General features: G+C 42.2%; 1 protein-coding gene across 2 annotated transcripts in view; it reads right to left on the reverse strand.

Moving 5' to 3' along the window:
* The window catches only part of LOC121200083 (kinesin-like protein KIF3C), a 23,974-nt gene continuing 7,716 nt past the window's right edge, over window positions 1-16,258 (reverse strand). The window contains exons 3-10 of one of the 2 annotated variants that reach the window (XM_041065158.1): window positions 7,139-7,240; window positions 6,429-6,551; window positions 6,212-6,220; window positions 4,341-4,459; window positions 4,099-4,215; window positions 3,738-3,846; window positions 3,045-3,190; window positions 1-2,513 (exon numbers count right to left, since the gene is read on the reverse strand). In XM_041065158.1, the coding sequence (XP_040921092.1) occupies window positions 2,426-2,513; window positions 3,045-3,190; window positions 3,738-3,846; window positions 4,099-4,215; window positions 4,341-4,459; window positions 6,212-6,220; window positions 6,429-6,551; window positions 7,139-7,240 (813 nt within the window). In that variant the 3' untranslated portion in view covers window positions 1-2,425. The remainder of the gene's footprint in view (window positions 2,514-3,044; window positions 3,191-3,737; window positions 3,847-4,098; window positions 4,216-4,340; window positions 4,460-6,211; window positions 6,221-6,428; window positions 6,552-7,138; window positions 7,241-16,258) is intronic. The other variant, XM_041065159.1, reaches the window with a different exon arrangement.

The raw sequence follows: 16,258 nt of genomic DNA on the forward strand, positions 1-16,258 counted from the left end.
TTTGCACAGTATTTTACAGCCCTGACACAGATGGGAAACGTACGTGGATATTTCTACAGAATAATATGACAAATACGTTGACACATGAGAAACTGTCGTCTGTAAAATTCAGACCATATCTCACATATATTTTGAGGCAGTAGAAGTGACACAATGAGAATAAACAATGTACTTAAACATTTAAAGGAGCTATTTTCTGTATTGTAGACACGTCGTCTTCTATATTTTGCTTGTATATCACTATTTAATGTCTTAATCTTACCAATAGCACCCTGACATGTGGTCTGGTAGGCCCCTCTCACGTTTGAAATATTTCCAAATAAATACACAATGTCTTCTTCCATACACACTGCATATCAACATACAATAAAACACTTCCACCTGCAGTAAATCCTTCATCAAATTAAAGGTTTAGTTGCATGTTTTTTTAATCTCTATTATACAGCACAAACATGAACATCAAGTCTTAATTTTTTTTTTTTTTTGTAACAAACTGGGTCAATTATGTACCAAGATACTGATGACTAAACACATAAAATCCTCAGTGTGCGCATGTAAATGGCTGAGACAGAGAAGGAAGTAGGTTAACACAGATTTAAATTCACTCAAAACAGCATCTGATGCTAATTTGCACCACAGCAAGTGTTTGTTTGTGTTATTTTTAACCCCTTCCCACTCATTTAGTTCATGTTATCGACGGATAATTTTGGTGCTGTAAGATATTTTGTCAGAGTGAGTGAAGACGGAGCCTTTGCTGAATCCATCTTTAAGACTAAATATCAAACATTATTTGGTTTCAGCTTCTCAAATGTAAGGATTTGCTCCTTTTCTCTGTTTTGTGTCACTGTAAAACTGAACATCTTTGGGTTCTGGACTGTTGGTCAAACAAAACAATTCTTTAGACATTGTCTTGGTCTCTGGGACATTTTATGACTGCTTTAGATCAGATGAGTAATCTGTTCATTAAAAATGCTGATTCAGTTGTAATGAAACATTTTGTACACACAGGACGACAGCGTCATGTCTCAGTTGTAGTGGAAAACAAAGTCTGCAATCTGCAGTATATTGGGAATATGTGTTGTACCTTCACACTATAGTAAAGGGCTGTTCTGGGCTGTCTCACACCTTTGCAGGGGGTTCAGCTGAAACAGGATCTGTGGCATCAATAATACAGTGGTAATTAGTCAGCCTGACCCCCCACTGTCTGCTCCTCTTAACCCCGTGGAGGTGAAGAACCCTGTGACACTAAACTGCACGCACCTGACTACACACCGCTTCCCAAACAACAGGCCGGTGTGGTGAGCTTCCACTTCACCCAGTCAACCCTCAGTGAACAGACTGGGTTTTACTGACTAGAAGCAAGCTCTTGTTTGATGTTATTGCTTCCAAAGGAGGTTAAACCAGTTATGAAATTCAAGATCCAAGGGTTCACTTACTTTTTGACTGGATCTGTATTGAAAGTGTCTTCGGTTCAGGATTTTAAGCTGCCCCTGTGTTTTCCATTGCTCTGGTACAAAAAGAAAAAAAAAATCCAGCAAATTGATTTTGGAAGTGTGACGTGCCTCAGTATTTTAATTCTCTTGAGATTATTGTAAGGCATTTCGTATATATCAGACACTGTGGAGGGACAGAGGAACAATGCGAGACAACAGGCATGGTAAAGGTCATCATTCAGGCTTCAACGTGCCTCATCTGACCAACAACAGCACACATCATATGTTACATCAGTTTTTTCTACTGTGCTCAACTCCAAAAGGCAACACAGACGTAAACTCTCTGATTGAATGGACTGTGGACTCCCACCTTTTACACACAAAACAGACCAAACCTGCCCCAGGAAACCCAAATACATGAAATATTTACACCGATATCTTACAGGGGACTCGAGCGGTTTGTGAGCTTTTTGGATCTGTATTGGTCACAATTAGAAACATTAAACAGGCGATCATACAGCCCTGTATGTACAGTACAAACACCCATACACACACAAACACACACACACACACACACACACACACACACACACACACAGCCGTCTGGGCAGTACAGCCCTGCAGACAGTTGTTAAAGAGGACAATCCAAGGCTCTTGGTCTCAAACATGCAGGAAAGAAGGGGATCTGGTTGGTCTTTACATCTGTAGATCAGGAGGAGTTGGTCTTTTCCAGAGTTTCTGAGGTTCATAAGGTCATTTAGTTTCCTGTCATGAGATAATTTCCTTATTAAATATCCATTAGAGTAGTCTGTGACCTCTCAGGATTCAGCAGAGATGGTGGTGTGCCTTTGTGTCCCAGCTGTAGGCCTCGCTGAGAAGTCTTTCAGAGGATCACTGGCCAAAAGAGGAAGAGGAAAAGAGGAGGAAGAAGCGGAGAAATAAAATAAATAAAATTAATAATTAAAAAAAGAAGAACCCTCTTCACTAAAGCTTTACTGTGCCGCCGTGGGTGTGATGGTGTGACACGCCGCCAGAGAAACATTAGAGGAAGAGGAAGTGATGGACTTTGGGGTCTGACACCTGCAAAAGAAAAAGGAGTAAAAATTAAGATGAAAATACAGTTAAAGTAAAATCTCTGTCTTCACATGCAACTTAGACACAGGTTAATAAGATTATCCGGCAGCATTGAGATTACAGGCTGCTGAGCAAATGAGAGATAAACCATCAGATTAGGACCGCCTAGAGAGGGTGTGGCTAATCCTGAATAATCCCATTTAGAGATGCATTGACTCTAAACCGTTTACACTCAGCAGATCGAAGCTGAACAGTAAAAGCAGTTTCCCATGTACAAAACAGATTATTTGTAGATCTTCACCCCCACAAACATTTTACATTGACATCAGCGGATAATATAAATCATAAATCAAAATAGATGAATTTCATCAACAGCCTTTTTTTTTTTTTTTTACAGAAACACTGATCCCTTACATTAGCTTTTTAAATAACTGTGGTCCAAATATATATAGAGTGGGACATTATACAGATAAAAAATAAACTTAAAACAAATATTTGACATTTGTTCTCTGCAGACGTCTGATCTATCCAGCTCACCAGGACCGAGACTTGCGGACGCCCCTGTCCTTGGTGGGCGAGTTGTCCACAGAGGGACTTGGGTTCGGCTCTGCCTCCGTCGGACGATCCCGTGAGGCGGTGTTTGGAGGAGCCATGTCCAGCTCCAGAAACATGATGTTCTCAGCCTGCACACAGAAACACACACACACAACAAGTGAGTGATGACAAATAAAAGCACGCCATCTGGATCACACCCACTGAATGCCTGCCTTGGCTCTCCAGTGAAGGCTCATTCCATTCACTGTTTCCTATGTTGAATGCTTTTATATCCTCCTGTTGACGATTACTGTAATGCTTTGTGTAATTGTCTAAGCAGTCGAGTTACTGAACAACTGGAAATTGCTTTTCTCATTCATCGTCTCAGTCTTGGCTGACAATTGATTTCAACGTCTATTAATCACATACAAGGCCTCTGCTGCTGTGACTGTTGGTCCCTGGTGTGGATCACAATTAAAAATGTGCCACCTCTGAACTCAAGCTGATCTGGACACTTACAACCTGCCTCTTTCCATCGTCAGAAATATTTTACTGCCACAGTTGATTTATTTCATCATACATTTATTTTTTAATCATAACATCATTGGACATGAATGTTCAGATTACTTCTCAACTTCCCATTCAACCGACATCCTGTAACACCACACACACACAAACACACACACACACCCCTACCCTGTATCTGGAATGGGCTCCCATCGCTATAGCAACCCTGGCGTACTGGCTGATGGGTCGTTTGTATCCGACTGCAGATGCCGGCCTTTTCTTCATCTGTGAGGATTTACTGGATGGAGAAAGAGGAGGGGATCAATGAGAAACAAAAAAAAAAAATCAATTAGAAATCGATGCTGAAAATGGTAATTTCATATCAGAATCTCAGTTTCTACAAAAGAATTTCAAGCAATATTGAAAAACCAGGTATGTTGACAAAGGTCAAAAGGTCATGAGCCTTTGACCCAAATCCACATTTTTTGAGCTCATCATGTTCGACCTCAGGCCACTGATCGAACACAGTGACCCAAACTTCCACACCGACCTTTCAGTAGGAACAAGAGGCTGAGACTTCCACTGATCCTCCTCAGGGTCAAAGGTCAGTCTGTTCATGATCTTATTCTTCTCCTCTGGAGGGATGAAGTTCTCTATGATCAGATACCTGCAAGTGCACAACGCACACACCAACGCTTTAATCTGAGGTCATATCATGATATTATGGAGCGATTCCTAAGACTTTATTTGCACGATAAAAACTGTGTACGAAAGCATGTTAGCTCAACTCACTTGAACTTGAGCTCTCTGGTGAGCTCGTTCTGAGTTTGTTCCAGCTCCTGTCGGGCCCTCACGTGCTCGTCGTTCACGTCCTGGATCTCCGTTTTGATGCACTGGAGCTTGGTATACAGCTAAGAGGAGAGAGGGAGCGAGAGAAAGACAAACGGAGAGCGTGAGGAGGAGAAATGTCGCCCAGCGCAGTGTAGTTCCTGATGAACTGGTATCCAACTCGCTGCAGCTTGGTTGCCCATAGCAACAGCACTGGAGGCACTGGTGTCTGGAGAAATGGCCAGCCAATAGGAGCACAGCAACATGGCAGCCCTCCCTCCTTGCAGCTCATTCCTCCTCTTTCCTCCTGCGCTCCTGAGCTTTCACACTGTTCATTCTCTGACTTCACCCAGGGCTGCCTGCATGGGCTTCACACAAGTAGGTTAATCCTGACTTTAGCCCTGGCCTGGCCTTAAAGATGACACAGCAGGTCAGGTGAATTTTCACGCAGGCTGAATTTGAACACGGCCGGCGTGAAGCTTTGGAGGAAAATGAGATTACTTGGAAGCAGCTGGTTAAAAACTCTATGTTGTGATGGTAAATTTTTTAGCAAACAAAAAATGCTGAAAAACTGATGCTCAGAATTGGACTTATTGTTTAACCCAATGCATATTCAAATGTAATCAAGTTGTATTGCGATTTAATTATACTCTCTGTGGTACCTGAGCTTATATTCTTTGATTTAATTTGCAAAATTGAACACTGACGGTAATGTTTGCCTCGGGGGAACTGTGCAAAGCGAGTGCTCACATTCTCTCATTCACTGTTTTACAGTGTGATGGCTTTTCTAAATGTGTGTTAGAGAAAAGAAGAAGAAGATCACTGGGCTTTTCTTCAACCTGCTCAGCATCGTCTCCACTGTCAGAAAACTTGAGCCAGCATGAGAAGCTTGTGGGAGCAAACTCCAAAATAATTTATATTTAAAAAATATAATTATAAAAAACTGGAAATCTTTGTCACCATGTCATGAGATCTAAATAAGTAATGAAAGATGCTACGGAGCCACATACTTGCTCCTGTGTGATGACTACAGGTTTTAAATTCAGACAAAAAAATGTAAAATATGTTGAAGTCAACAATCACAACACCAATACTGATGTGAAAGTGAGAGAGACAGAGCCTGGGAGCAAGTGTCTCGTGGCAAAAGCCCAAGAGTTGGCAACGCTGCTGTAGCTGTGCTGTGACTATTCAATGCACCACTATAAATCCAGCTTAAAACTTACTCTATTACCAGCCTTTCCTTCATTTTGCAAATTTGCTCATGAAATGCAGTGAATTTGGAAGGTAAAGCAAAGACGTGCAGAAACCTGTTTGGCTCTTCACCACAAAAAGTTCATGAGTAACCAGTTTTTCTCAGCCAACAAGCTCCTAAACCTGAAGGTTCCTCTGAGCGTCATCGAGCTGTAAATGCACAGTGTGAAAAACTCTCCATTTCATTCTCCTCAGAGAGACAACACCATGCAGTGGGAGGAGGGTGGAAGGCACTCACACATATCGCGTTAGGGCATCAGGGGAACAAAAATCAACACAGGATGATTAGTCACACGGTCGTCCACATTCACACAATGGGTTGTTTGAGGTTAGTCCTGCTGGCTGGGGCAGTGCAACGGATTGGGAAGCGAGAGCAGCAGGGAAGGATTTACAGGGTTTGGAGTCTTGTTGGTTTAGGGTTTTCGCACCGAAGGACTTAGGCGTGAGATACTGGGAGATCCTGAGCAACCAGTGAGGGAAAACACATTGGAGATGGTTAGTGTGGAAAGCGTGGACAGAGAGTGAGGGAGGCAGAGGGAAGGAGGGAAAGGTCCAGGAGAGGGGAAGGGGGCGGCAGGACAAACCTTGAGGTACTGAGATTTAAGTGTGTGTCCGGACGGAGCATGTGTCCGATGCAGGGGGGGTCATTAGGATCCAGGTCAAGGTTCAGGGGTTCAGGGGTAAAGAGGGATATACTCACATTAGGAACAAAAACAGGAAGGTGTATGTGTGTGTATGTGTGCATTTGGTGCATATGTATATGTGCATGCCTGTTGTATTTGGATTCTGAACATATTTTACCTTCTTGAGTTTCTTGGTCTTGGCCTCCACCTCCTGCTGCAGAGAAGTGAAAGTCTCTCTCAGCTCCAGCGTCTCCTCGTCCCGAACCAACATCTGCTGCTGCATCTCCCTCTCCCTACGCGTCTGAAAGCGTTAAATAAAATGTCAGCGGTTTTTTTTTTTCCATGGTATTTTGCACATTAACCTTAACTCCCAAGTCCTGTTGAAACCTGCACCTGAGCTTCAGTATTTCCAGTATTTCATCCTGTAGTTGAATAGAGGATGTCAAAGCCTCCTGCTGCAAGGAGATCCACACAAACATTCACAAACATTAAACCAAATGTTCGATAAAACCATATGTATACAGCCCAGGTGTGCAGTTTTATCGTGTAGGGCAATTTTTTTAAACATAATAAAAATAAATACAGACTCCCCCACTTCTGACTGAACAGTCTCAGGAGCAGCAGAGGGAGCTCCAGAGAAAGGCCTCCAAGGAGGGATTTATTTATTTATTCAGAGTTCAACAGGTGTCTCTGTGTTGGAGGTTTGCCCGCTGGAGGTACCTCTATGTTTTCCTTTCTGAGCCACAGTCCTTAGACCACTTCAGGAGGGATTTCTTCTTCTGTTTGGAAAGCCCGAGGCTATTATCTCAAATCCATGATGCCACATGAACCATCACCAAACCATGGCCCACACGACACACACACACACACACACACACACAGGTTTACCTGCTCAGCGATCTCATGCCGTTTCATCTCCAGCATCTTCTGCTGTTCATTGGTGTGATCTATGATGTTCTTTCCACCGACCAGCAGCTTGCTCTCCATCGCCTGACAAAACATCAGCGAACAAAAACATCATTATCAGGTATCAGCTCCCTTTAACCAAGGTGTCATCATGACCAAAAGGGAAAGATGTTTTTAATCAGCCCATTGACAAACACTTAAGACTGCAGCTGGAATTAATAACAGAAGTAAAACCAGAACATGTGTCTAAAAGTCTGCTGCAAGGATAAGGACGGAGTGTTTTTCTTAAGGTCAAACAAAGTTCATTTGGACATCTAACAGTTCAGTCTTTGTGTTGTGTGTGTGTGTGTTGGAGCTGCTGCAGTCAGTGCAGACTTTGTGCTGATGAGGCAGATGGAGCTGGAAGTGGGCAGCTTAGCAGCGGCATGATGACACTACAGCCACAACCAGCTGAGCTCTGCTGAAAGTCTGTGCGGTGCGGTCAGACCCCAGACACGAGTCGCTCTGAAAACTCGTCTAGCTGCATCATCACAGGCTGTGTTTTCATAAGACAAAACCACATCAGTCGTTATAAAGTCCTCCAGAGGTCATCAGAGTTAATATGAATTAAATCAACTTCTCACATGTAAAGAAACAACACTGAGGTCAAATCAATCTAATCTATGAAATTCACAGTACAGAGGTCGTGTCTGTTTATCGCCATTGACTTTCGGCTTTTGGTTTTCATAGAGGCTGTTTGAAAATAGATGTGTCTGGTTTGGTTTTCACAGTTTCCTTTGTGTTTTCCTGACAAATGCACAGAAACAAACCGGTGAGAAGATCCCAGATGAAATACAAGCTGTCAGTTATTCCCGCCTGCTGCCCAGCTGTCTGCTATCTGTAAATAACCACAAACAAAAACAGCAGTGCATGACCACCCACGCTGCCCCTCTTTCTCCCCCTAAAAAATAAAATAAATACATCACTTTCTTCAAAGTTTTGAAACACCTTTCTCCACCTGTTCTGAAAGGCTGTGAGCACTGGATGTCAGAAGGCCCTCGCCGGGTTTGACAGACTTTAGCAGGAAGCAGGAAAATCGTTATAAATTCATGTCTCTGGTTAAAGCATCTCTGGTTACTGTGGAGATAAAAGGCCTGAGGTTGAGGTGATGCAATCTGTCCTAAAGGTGATTTGTGCACGCACGCACGCACACACACACACTCTGCTTCTTCCTTTGTCTGAGAATGAATGAGCTCTGTCCTGAGGGAAGAAATTTAAAAAAAAGAAGAAGGTAGAAATGCTAGAAGAACGAGAGACGAGAAACAGGAACAGGAGAGGGAAGGAAAAGAAAGGAGGAAAACGTTAAAAAAAGAGAAGGGAAAAAATGGAGAAAAAAAAAAGGGGCCCAAGGAGGGCAAACAGGAGCCATGGCCATTTTATACTGGCCACATTCCAGTCTCAGGGCTTTATACAAAAAGACAGTGTTTGTGTGTGTGTGTGACAACTGTGTGCAGCCTATACATTCTCTATTACATGCACATACCACACTGTCCACTTGATTATATGAGCGAACACAAAAACACACACTCTAACTCATGCAGAGTACAGTGGAGTCCTTCAGAGAGGATGCGTCTGCAGCAGGTCTTTACAGAAAGCCTCTTTGTCTCGAGCGGTCTTTGTGTCCTGTGTGTATGTGTGTGTGTTGTGTATGTGTGTGTGTGTGTCTGCCTGTTTTGCTGCTCTTTGTGTTTTGTCATATTCTTTCAGCTTCATTAAAGGGATGATTCATGTCAGGGGTTTTCTCTCTCTCTCTCTCATACGTCCCATGTCTCTACCCCCCCCCCCCCCGACAGGCTGGTTAAACACAGTGGACAAGAAAGAAGCAGGAAAACCCTATAGAATTACCTGATCTTCATCTAAGTACAGGCAAACACAATCGGCTTAAGCTAATAAACAAACAGAGGAGCTTAAGAACAAAGGGGAATTAATACTATGGGTTTAAAACTAGCTTGAAATTTTAAATCTTTGAAACACACACAATATCTAAATCTACCATTATGAAGTGTAAAGTCTACAAACTTAATCCTCCCTTGACTTAATGTGAAATCAGAGTTGAGAATTTGAGGGAAATTGACTTATCCTGGAATTTTACTGCCGCCTCTGGGTCATGAGTTCCCATGGCCGATTTCCAAATAGAGCTTTAGATCCAGAGAGAGAGTTAAAAAACAGAAAACACAGCCCCAGAATATTTACATTTTTTTAGTTAAAAAAAAAAATCAACAAACTGACGACACAGGGTCAAAAGTAAGGACAACTGAATCATGTGCTTAATGCTCAGGTCAAATTCTTTCATGTCTGAGATGTGAAGATAAAGAGAAGATGAAAGGGGAGGAAGAGTGAGGAGGAGGAGGAGGAGTGATGACTCAGTGAAGAGTCCAAATGACCTTCAATCACATGAGAGACCACTCACTTGTCATTCGAGTCATTACACACACACACACACACACACACACAGATGCAGTCAGGGTGGCTGATGCTCTCCAGAGGTCACAGCACAGTTAAATGTGTCCACCATGTCATTATAAACCTTCCTGTAACTGCAGCTCGTTCACTGACGAGTCCGGATGAAAGCAGCTTTCACATGCGAGCAATTTTGATTCTGAACAACTTCTCACTGATTACAGACACTCATAACTGTTTCAGAAGAAGAAGAAGAGGAAGAAATTTCATTTTAAAGTCTCATTTTAAGAACCTGATGGGTCAAAAGATATTTCTTTGTTCTGCTGCAGAACAATGCAGAAAAAATAATCTTGCTTCAAGTCTGAAGATGGTCAATATCTCCTGAGCTGTGGAGTCTGCAGGACGACGACTAAAAGGAGAAAAAGAAAACACTGAAGCGTTTATAAGTACGTTACACTTTTCCCGGAGCTTGTGACTGCACGTGTGTGAGTGTCAGCCTGCATATTTGTGCGTGGATGTATGATCTGCCCTTTAAGTGTGCACTCAAATTCTTTTGGCTGTGACTGATTCATTTCCTGATGGGAAAGTGAAGAGAGCGGGAGGCGCTGCATATTGAGCCGGCTCGTCCGCATCAGCCAGCCAATCACGGCGAGGCCGGGGCCTGCTGGGAGCGAGTGGGCTATAAATACAACGTGACGACAACAGGTCTCGGGCGTGCGGCACAGAGACAGAGTTAGGAACACAGACGAAGAGAGAGGGAGAGGTAAATAGGAAAAGACGAGAGACACAGAGCGCGAAAGAGAAAGAGAGAACAAAGGTCAGGTCATCTCTGAGAATCTGTTTCACATCAGTCCCGGTCGATGCAAGAGGCACTTAACGAGCCACCTAGGATCTCATTACCATTCACTCGCTGTCAATCATCTCCCGCATCTAACACACACACATGAGGGAGATCCAGTGAATGACACTGCAAATCAGCAGATCCCAACCCACAGATCATTCTGGAAAACATCCTGTTATCCTGCCAGATGAAACTTAATACGCACAAGACTTTAGTAATATGACTTATTTTCCTGTTTATGTATTCAAAGAGAAAAGAGGATGCTCATATTTTTATTTTAAAAACACAACATGTGGGTTTGACATTTCTGTTTCTATACAAATTAGAAAAACAAGATATTTTGTGTGAATTAATGAGCTTTAAAGATGCTGGTGGATATTTGTTACCTTTGTTTAGAGGCAGGCTAGCAGTTTCCCACTGTTCCCAGTCTTTATGCTAACCTAAGCTAACTACGTCACACTGAACAGACAGAAATGAGAGTCCTGTTGAAAACAGCATTTTCCAAAGTATGAAACTATTCCTTTAAGATGAAAGCAAGAAGCTCTGGAGGTTTGTTTTTACCTAATTTTATGCATTGAAGTCTTTACACAGCTTGCATAAAAACGGTTTAATTAATTATTCATATGTTTTCATAATTGTTTTGTATATTTTATGAGGCTACAGTGGTTACATTAGCAAAATATTACATCTCACATCCAACCAAAAGAGCCATTTTCACTTTCCGTGCCTTGCAAGATAAACATATATTTAATATTTTATGTTTACGTGCAGACATTTCTCTCACTCTCGCTGTTTATATGTCTTCTTGAGACAGAGGGGAGTGTACTATTTTAGAAAGGGCTCTCCATCGATCCTGCGACTTAAAGTGAACACACATGCAGACATCATGTATACACACAAACATGAAAAACTCACATCGACACACACACACAGTGGATTCATCAATATTTCAGTGACGCAGGCCTCCATGCTGAAAGATGGAGAGCAGCGATGAGCCCTTTTCTACACACACACACACACACACACACACACACACACACACACACACACACACACACACACACACACACACACACACACACACACACACACAAACACACACACACACACACACACACACAAAAACACACACACGCCTGCCTGTCTCTGCCCAGCCTTTTTTCTCCTCTAATTAGGCAGGAAAGCAGCTATATAAACAGGAAACAGGCATTCTACCCATAAAGCCATGCATGTATGTGCGCCTCTACGTGTATCTGTGTGTGTGTGTGTGTGTTATGCTAGCAATTTTTCCTATGAGGCAGTGGGTATTGTTGTTGACCATGCGCTCTGATTGGCTGAACTTCAGCTGGCAGGATGTAGGAAAAACCTTAATGCACAGTCAGTGTCAATTTCCTCCGATAACAAGCCAGCAAAGACTGGAAGAGGCATGAATGGCAAAAAAAAAAAAAAAAAATCAGTCAATCATAAAGTCATAATTCATACAATTACATGAGCTGATCTAGAATCAGTAAGAAAGATTCAACTTTCATCCTGCCTCAGGCCAACTCTCCCTCTTGTTTGCTGTCAGGGCTGACAATGCAACATCTAGTTTAGGCTCCTTACAAAAGAAATCAAAGGATCAAAAGCATCGGAGAGAAATACCCCAGTGTTTCCCAGCACAGACTTTATCTGGGCAATTTGCCATAGGAGATTTTTTTATTCTTAGTCTCAATTTATTAGCTTCACACTCTTGAAAGAGGTTTGTCCGAATCTAATTTTCCTGTTCCCACAGATTAAGCTTCTTCACTTTGTTCCAAATTTGCAAGTATTTGTAGTAACATCTCTAAAGACTGACCTCACACTTTTAATTGAAGATGCATGATGTTGACCTATTTACCACGGTGCTTCTCTGGGAAAATTACTAAATGAAGCTGGAGACAAGGCAGGTTGATCGCTCAGCCAGTAAATGCTTTACAAAACAAAGGTAGAGAAACAGATGGACTGAAGGACGGTGAGGAAGAGAAACATAAAGCAGCGTTTGATCGTGATGTTTAATGGCGTTCAGGTTCACTCTCGACCTCAGAAACAGCAGTTGAGAAAACAATCCGAGTTATATCTTATAAAAATTAAAGCATATTTTAGAGTCTAAAGCTTAGACAGCTTTAATACATTTCAAATTGATTTTAAGGACCAACAGAAACCTTGAATAAGACAAGCTGAAAGAAAAAGACATCTGTAATGTGAGAGACAGTACGAAGAAGGAAGGCAGCACAGTATTGACCCAGAAAAGTGGATCTAAGAATAGTCCACAGGGTCAGAAACAGCATCCTCCTTATGACAAGCTGCTGCTCAGAGGTGCAATAAGTTTAATTATGTCAAAAAAAGGTGCCAAATACAACATAACAAAACCTGTTAGTGTAAAGGTGATAAAATAATTGAAGTCTTTGCTGAAATGTGCACAACTCAAGGTTTTTGGAACATGTATGAGATCTCCAATGCAAACCAGAAAGACTGAGTCCACAAAGTAAATCAGGAAACAACAGCATCATATGGTGTGATAGGATGACGATTACAAAGTCACTGGTAATTTGATTTAAATGGAAAATGTCCATCCTCATTTTCAGTAAAGTCACACACTGATGTTTCTTTGCCATTATCTCCCAGTCAGCTATTTAATCATTTACAGGATTATGAAACCTTATTAACTCACTTTATTAGCTGTCTGCTCACTGCATTGTTGCTACAAGCATATGAGAAACGTCGTTCCTAATCTGGCACAGCAATGTGATGATTTAGATCCAAACCAAGTCAATCAGAGATGATATCAAGCCCTACAGACACCACATCTGTGCAGCTGAGTCACACAGATGCTGTCGGCACATCAGTGTCTTCAATTTCTTGCAATTTTAACAATCTCAGTGTTAAGAGCAAAGTATGTCAGTATGGATAAACCCCGACAGGACAAGGCCGATGTCCCTAAAAAGCAATTTCCGGTGTTTGGAATTAGTTTAATTAAAAATCATCCCAGACTTCTTAGTTGCTCCACACAGTTCACTAAGTTTTCTAGGATTTCTGCTCCTGTGCTCAGTGACAACTGTTTCCTTGGTTGGAAAAACACCATCTATTCAGAGCTCTTAGGCAGGATTAAGAACGGGGGACTTCATCTTCCTGTGCTTGAACCATTAGAACAGCGACATCCACAAAAACAACGGGACAAAGAAACAGCTACAATGACGGCCACAAAAACTGGCTGTAAGTGTGGATGAGACCCATCAGCTGACGTGAACATGACTGAATAATAAAGTTAAATTAAACAGTAATTCAGTCTCACTATCGATCTTACTGTTGATGATTTCTATTCGCTTTTTCATGACATAAGGTTGCATTTCTCCAGGTTTTTCCAAATCTGAAGTCTGAATTTGTCAGACTGAGACGCCCTGCTGTCTGCACTCAGCCAGAGATTGATTTTAAGTGAAGAACCTTCACTCTGTAACACCCCTGTGCGACCACATGTGGGCTGAGCGTTTTTGTAGATCCAAAAACTCCAACAGAGTGAGACGTCTTCTCAGTAGTAGATCGTATTACCATCGATTTCAGGAGGCACATTCTCCCAGTTGCACTTTCATTCGTATCATATCATATCAATAATTACTAATAAAGCTAATAAAACTTATTAGCTTTATCGCTTTAAATCACAATCCTCAGAATCTGGTTCAAGTGGCCCTTGAAAAATGAGATGTGTCAGATTTAGTGGCCTCTATCTCAGCTTTTTCACACATTACAGCAAATGACAAATGGTGAAAACAAGAAGGTGACATGCGCATAAGGTCAAGCGTTAGCTCTGAACCTGTGATGTTGTGAATACTTGACCTGTGAAGCCGACAGGACGTCCGACATTATATTTTCTCGTGTAAAATCAAAGCTGGTGGCAGCTCCAGCAGAACAGACAGCAGCTACGTAACAGTTGCTCCAACATTACAGCACAATCCACAGATGGAGCGCTGCACCTTGGAGGCCAGTTAGCTAACAGCACCCTGCAGAAACACCAGCTGACCCAACACAGCTTCACAAGGCTGGTTTCTGACCTACTTACATTTGTTGTGTGTGTGCGTGTGTGTGTGTGTGTGTGTGTGTGTGTGTGTGTGAGGCAGAGGAGAGACAGGAAAGGAGAGAAAGGACTTGACCACTTTTCATTCTGATCCTATCTTTTTTCCATCTTCATTTCCACTGATGTTTCCAGCCAGAGCCTCTTTCTTCCTCTCATTCTGACTCTCTGCCTAGCAACCTCTCGCTCATTGGTCAGGAGAGCAGAGAGTAAAATGGAACCTTGAGGAAAGATTCTGTGATTGGTGGGTTAATATTGGTCCCTGCCAATCAGAAAGCAAAGTTAGGCTGAGGTCTCCTAAAGGCCAATTTATAGCTTTGTGCAGAATTGCCACGAAGCCTACGCTGTAGGCTGCCTCCCAGGAAACGTAACGACATGTCATGATCATGCAGAGTGCAACAACTGTGATTGGTCAGCCTCTCTCTTTAAAGAAGAATGCTGGCATTATTCTATATTATATCGAATGCCATGAAAACCAACTATGTGTCCATCTCTTAAAACTTTCTGACTCCTGTGACTGTGGCACTGTGCCCCAAGCTCTCTGGTTCTCTATAAAGACGTATATCTTTAAAAACAGGTCACAAATACATAGTTTTAGCAAACATCACTCAAACAGGAGTAAACAGCGCCTTTGCTGGGGACCATTTTCAACCAAACGTATGCTTTCAAGCGAATTAATCTGTTTTCCTGCATGAGAAATGTTGCTTTGGGGTTACTCAGGTTTCCTTTTAAACCAGCAGCGACAAACTGATGCATCAAAGGCAGGAAATACTTCTTCTCCTTAATCATCTTCCTCCTCGAGGGGAGAGGAGAAGCAGTTTTGCTGATTCTCTGCGCTGACATCACTCAGTGGCCACCCAGTCAGCATCAAACACCGGGACCCCCTGAGCAGTGCAGCGTGATCACACAAGATTTTATTCGGTCGAGCACAAAACGGCATCGGGCCCACGGTGCTGTGGAGGACGACGTGACGGGAAGAAACATGAGGAGCCTCGCACAGAAACACAGGATTAGGATATACATTATCTCTGTGTCATGGGACTATCCCAGACCTCAAACCTTCACTCACTGCTGGGAAAAATAATTGGCCATATAAGCTGCAAAAACATATTGTTCTCAGCCAAATACAACAGATAATACACGTAACCGCAGCTACTGTCCACTGGCATTTTAAATAAAGCTTTCAGTCCATCAAAATGACATAGCAAGAGTTGGTTTTTAGAGCCACATATTTCAGTTCAGTTGGATTCATTTATATGTGATTTTGCGCACATTTGTCAGAATCAGAAAAACACTTCTGTCAATATCACGTTATTGATCTGAACCATTTCGCCACTGTAGAAGAGGCAAACAGATCAATCTGTCCCCTAAAAACAGCTTCAACAGACCAGAATGTAATTCACAATAACACACAGTGTGTTTTGAGAAATTACTGTAACCTTTTCCAAACTGTACAAACTCTCTCTCTCTCTGTGGGTTATTACACTGCTCCTCTTGCTATCGCTCTCTCCGCCTACACAGACTTGTTTTTTTTCCCCACACATCAAAATGACACCTCTGCTCTGGGAGCTGTTAAAGACTCAAAGGTAGGTTGAGGGAAAAGCGGGTAAACCAAAAAAATTTACAGTACAACATTTTATTGCTCTTAAAATAAACAGAACATCACAAACCAATAAGAGAAAAACACGATAGAAGCAGGGAGTTTCTTTCTTAAGCACAAACCCTCTTTTGTTCTTAC

Source organism: Toxotes jaculatrix, chromosome 19 (assembly GCF_017976425.1).
Source record: "Toxotes jaculatrix isolate fToxJac2 chromosome 19, fToxJac2.pri, whole genome shotgun sequence".
In the NCBI taxonomy this organism is placed as follows: domain Eukaryota; kingdom Metazoa; phylum Chordata; class Actinopteri; family Toxotidae; genus Toxotes; species Toxotes jaculatrix.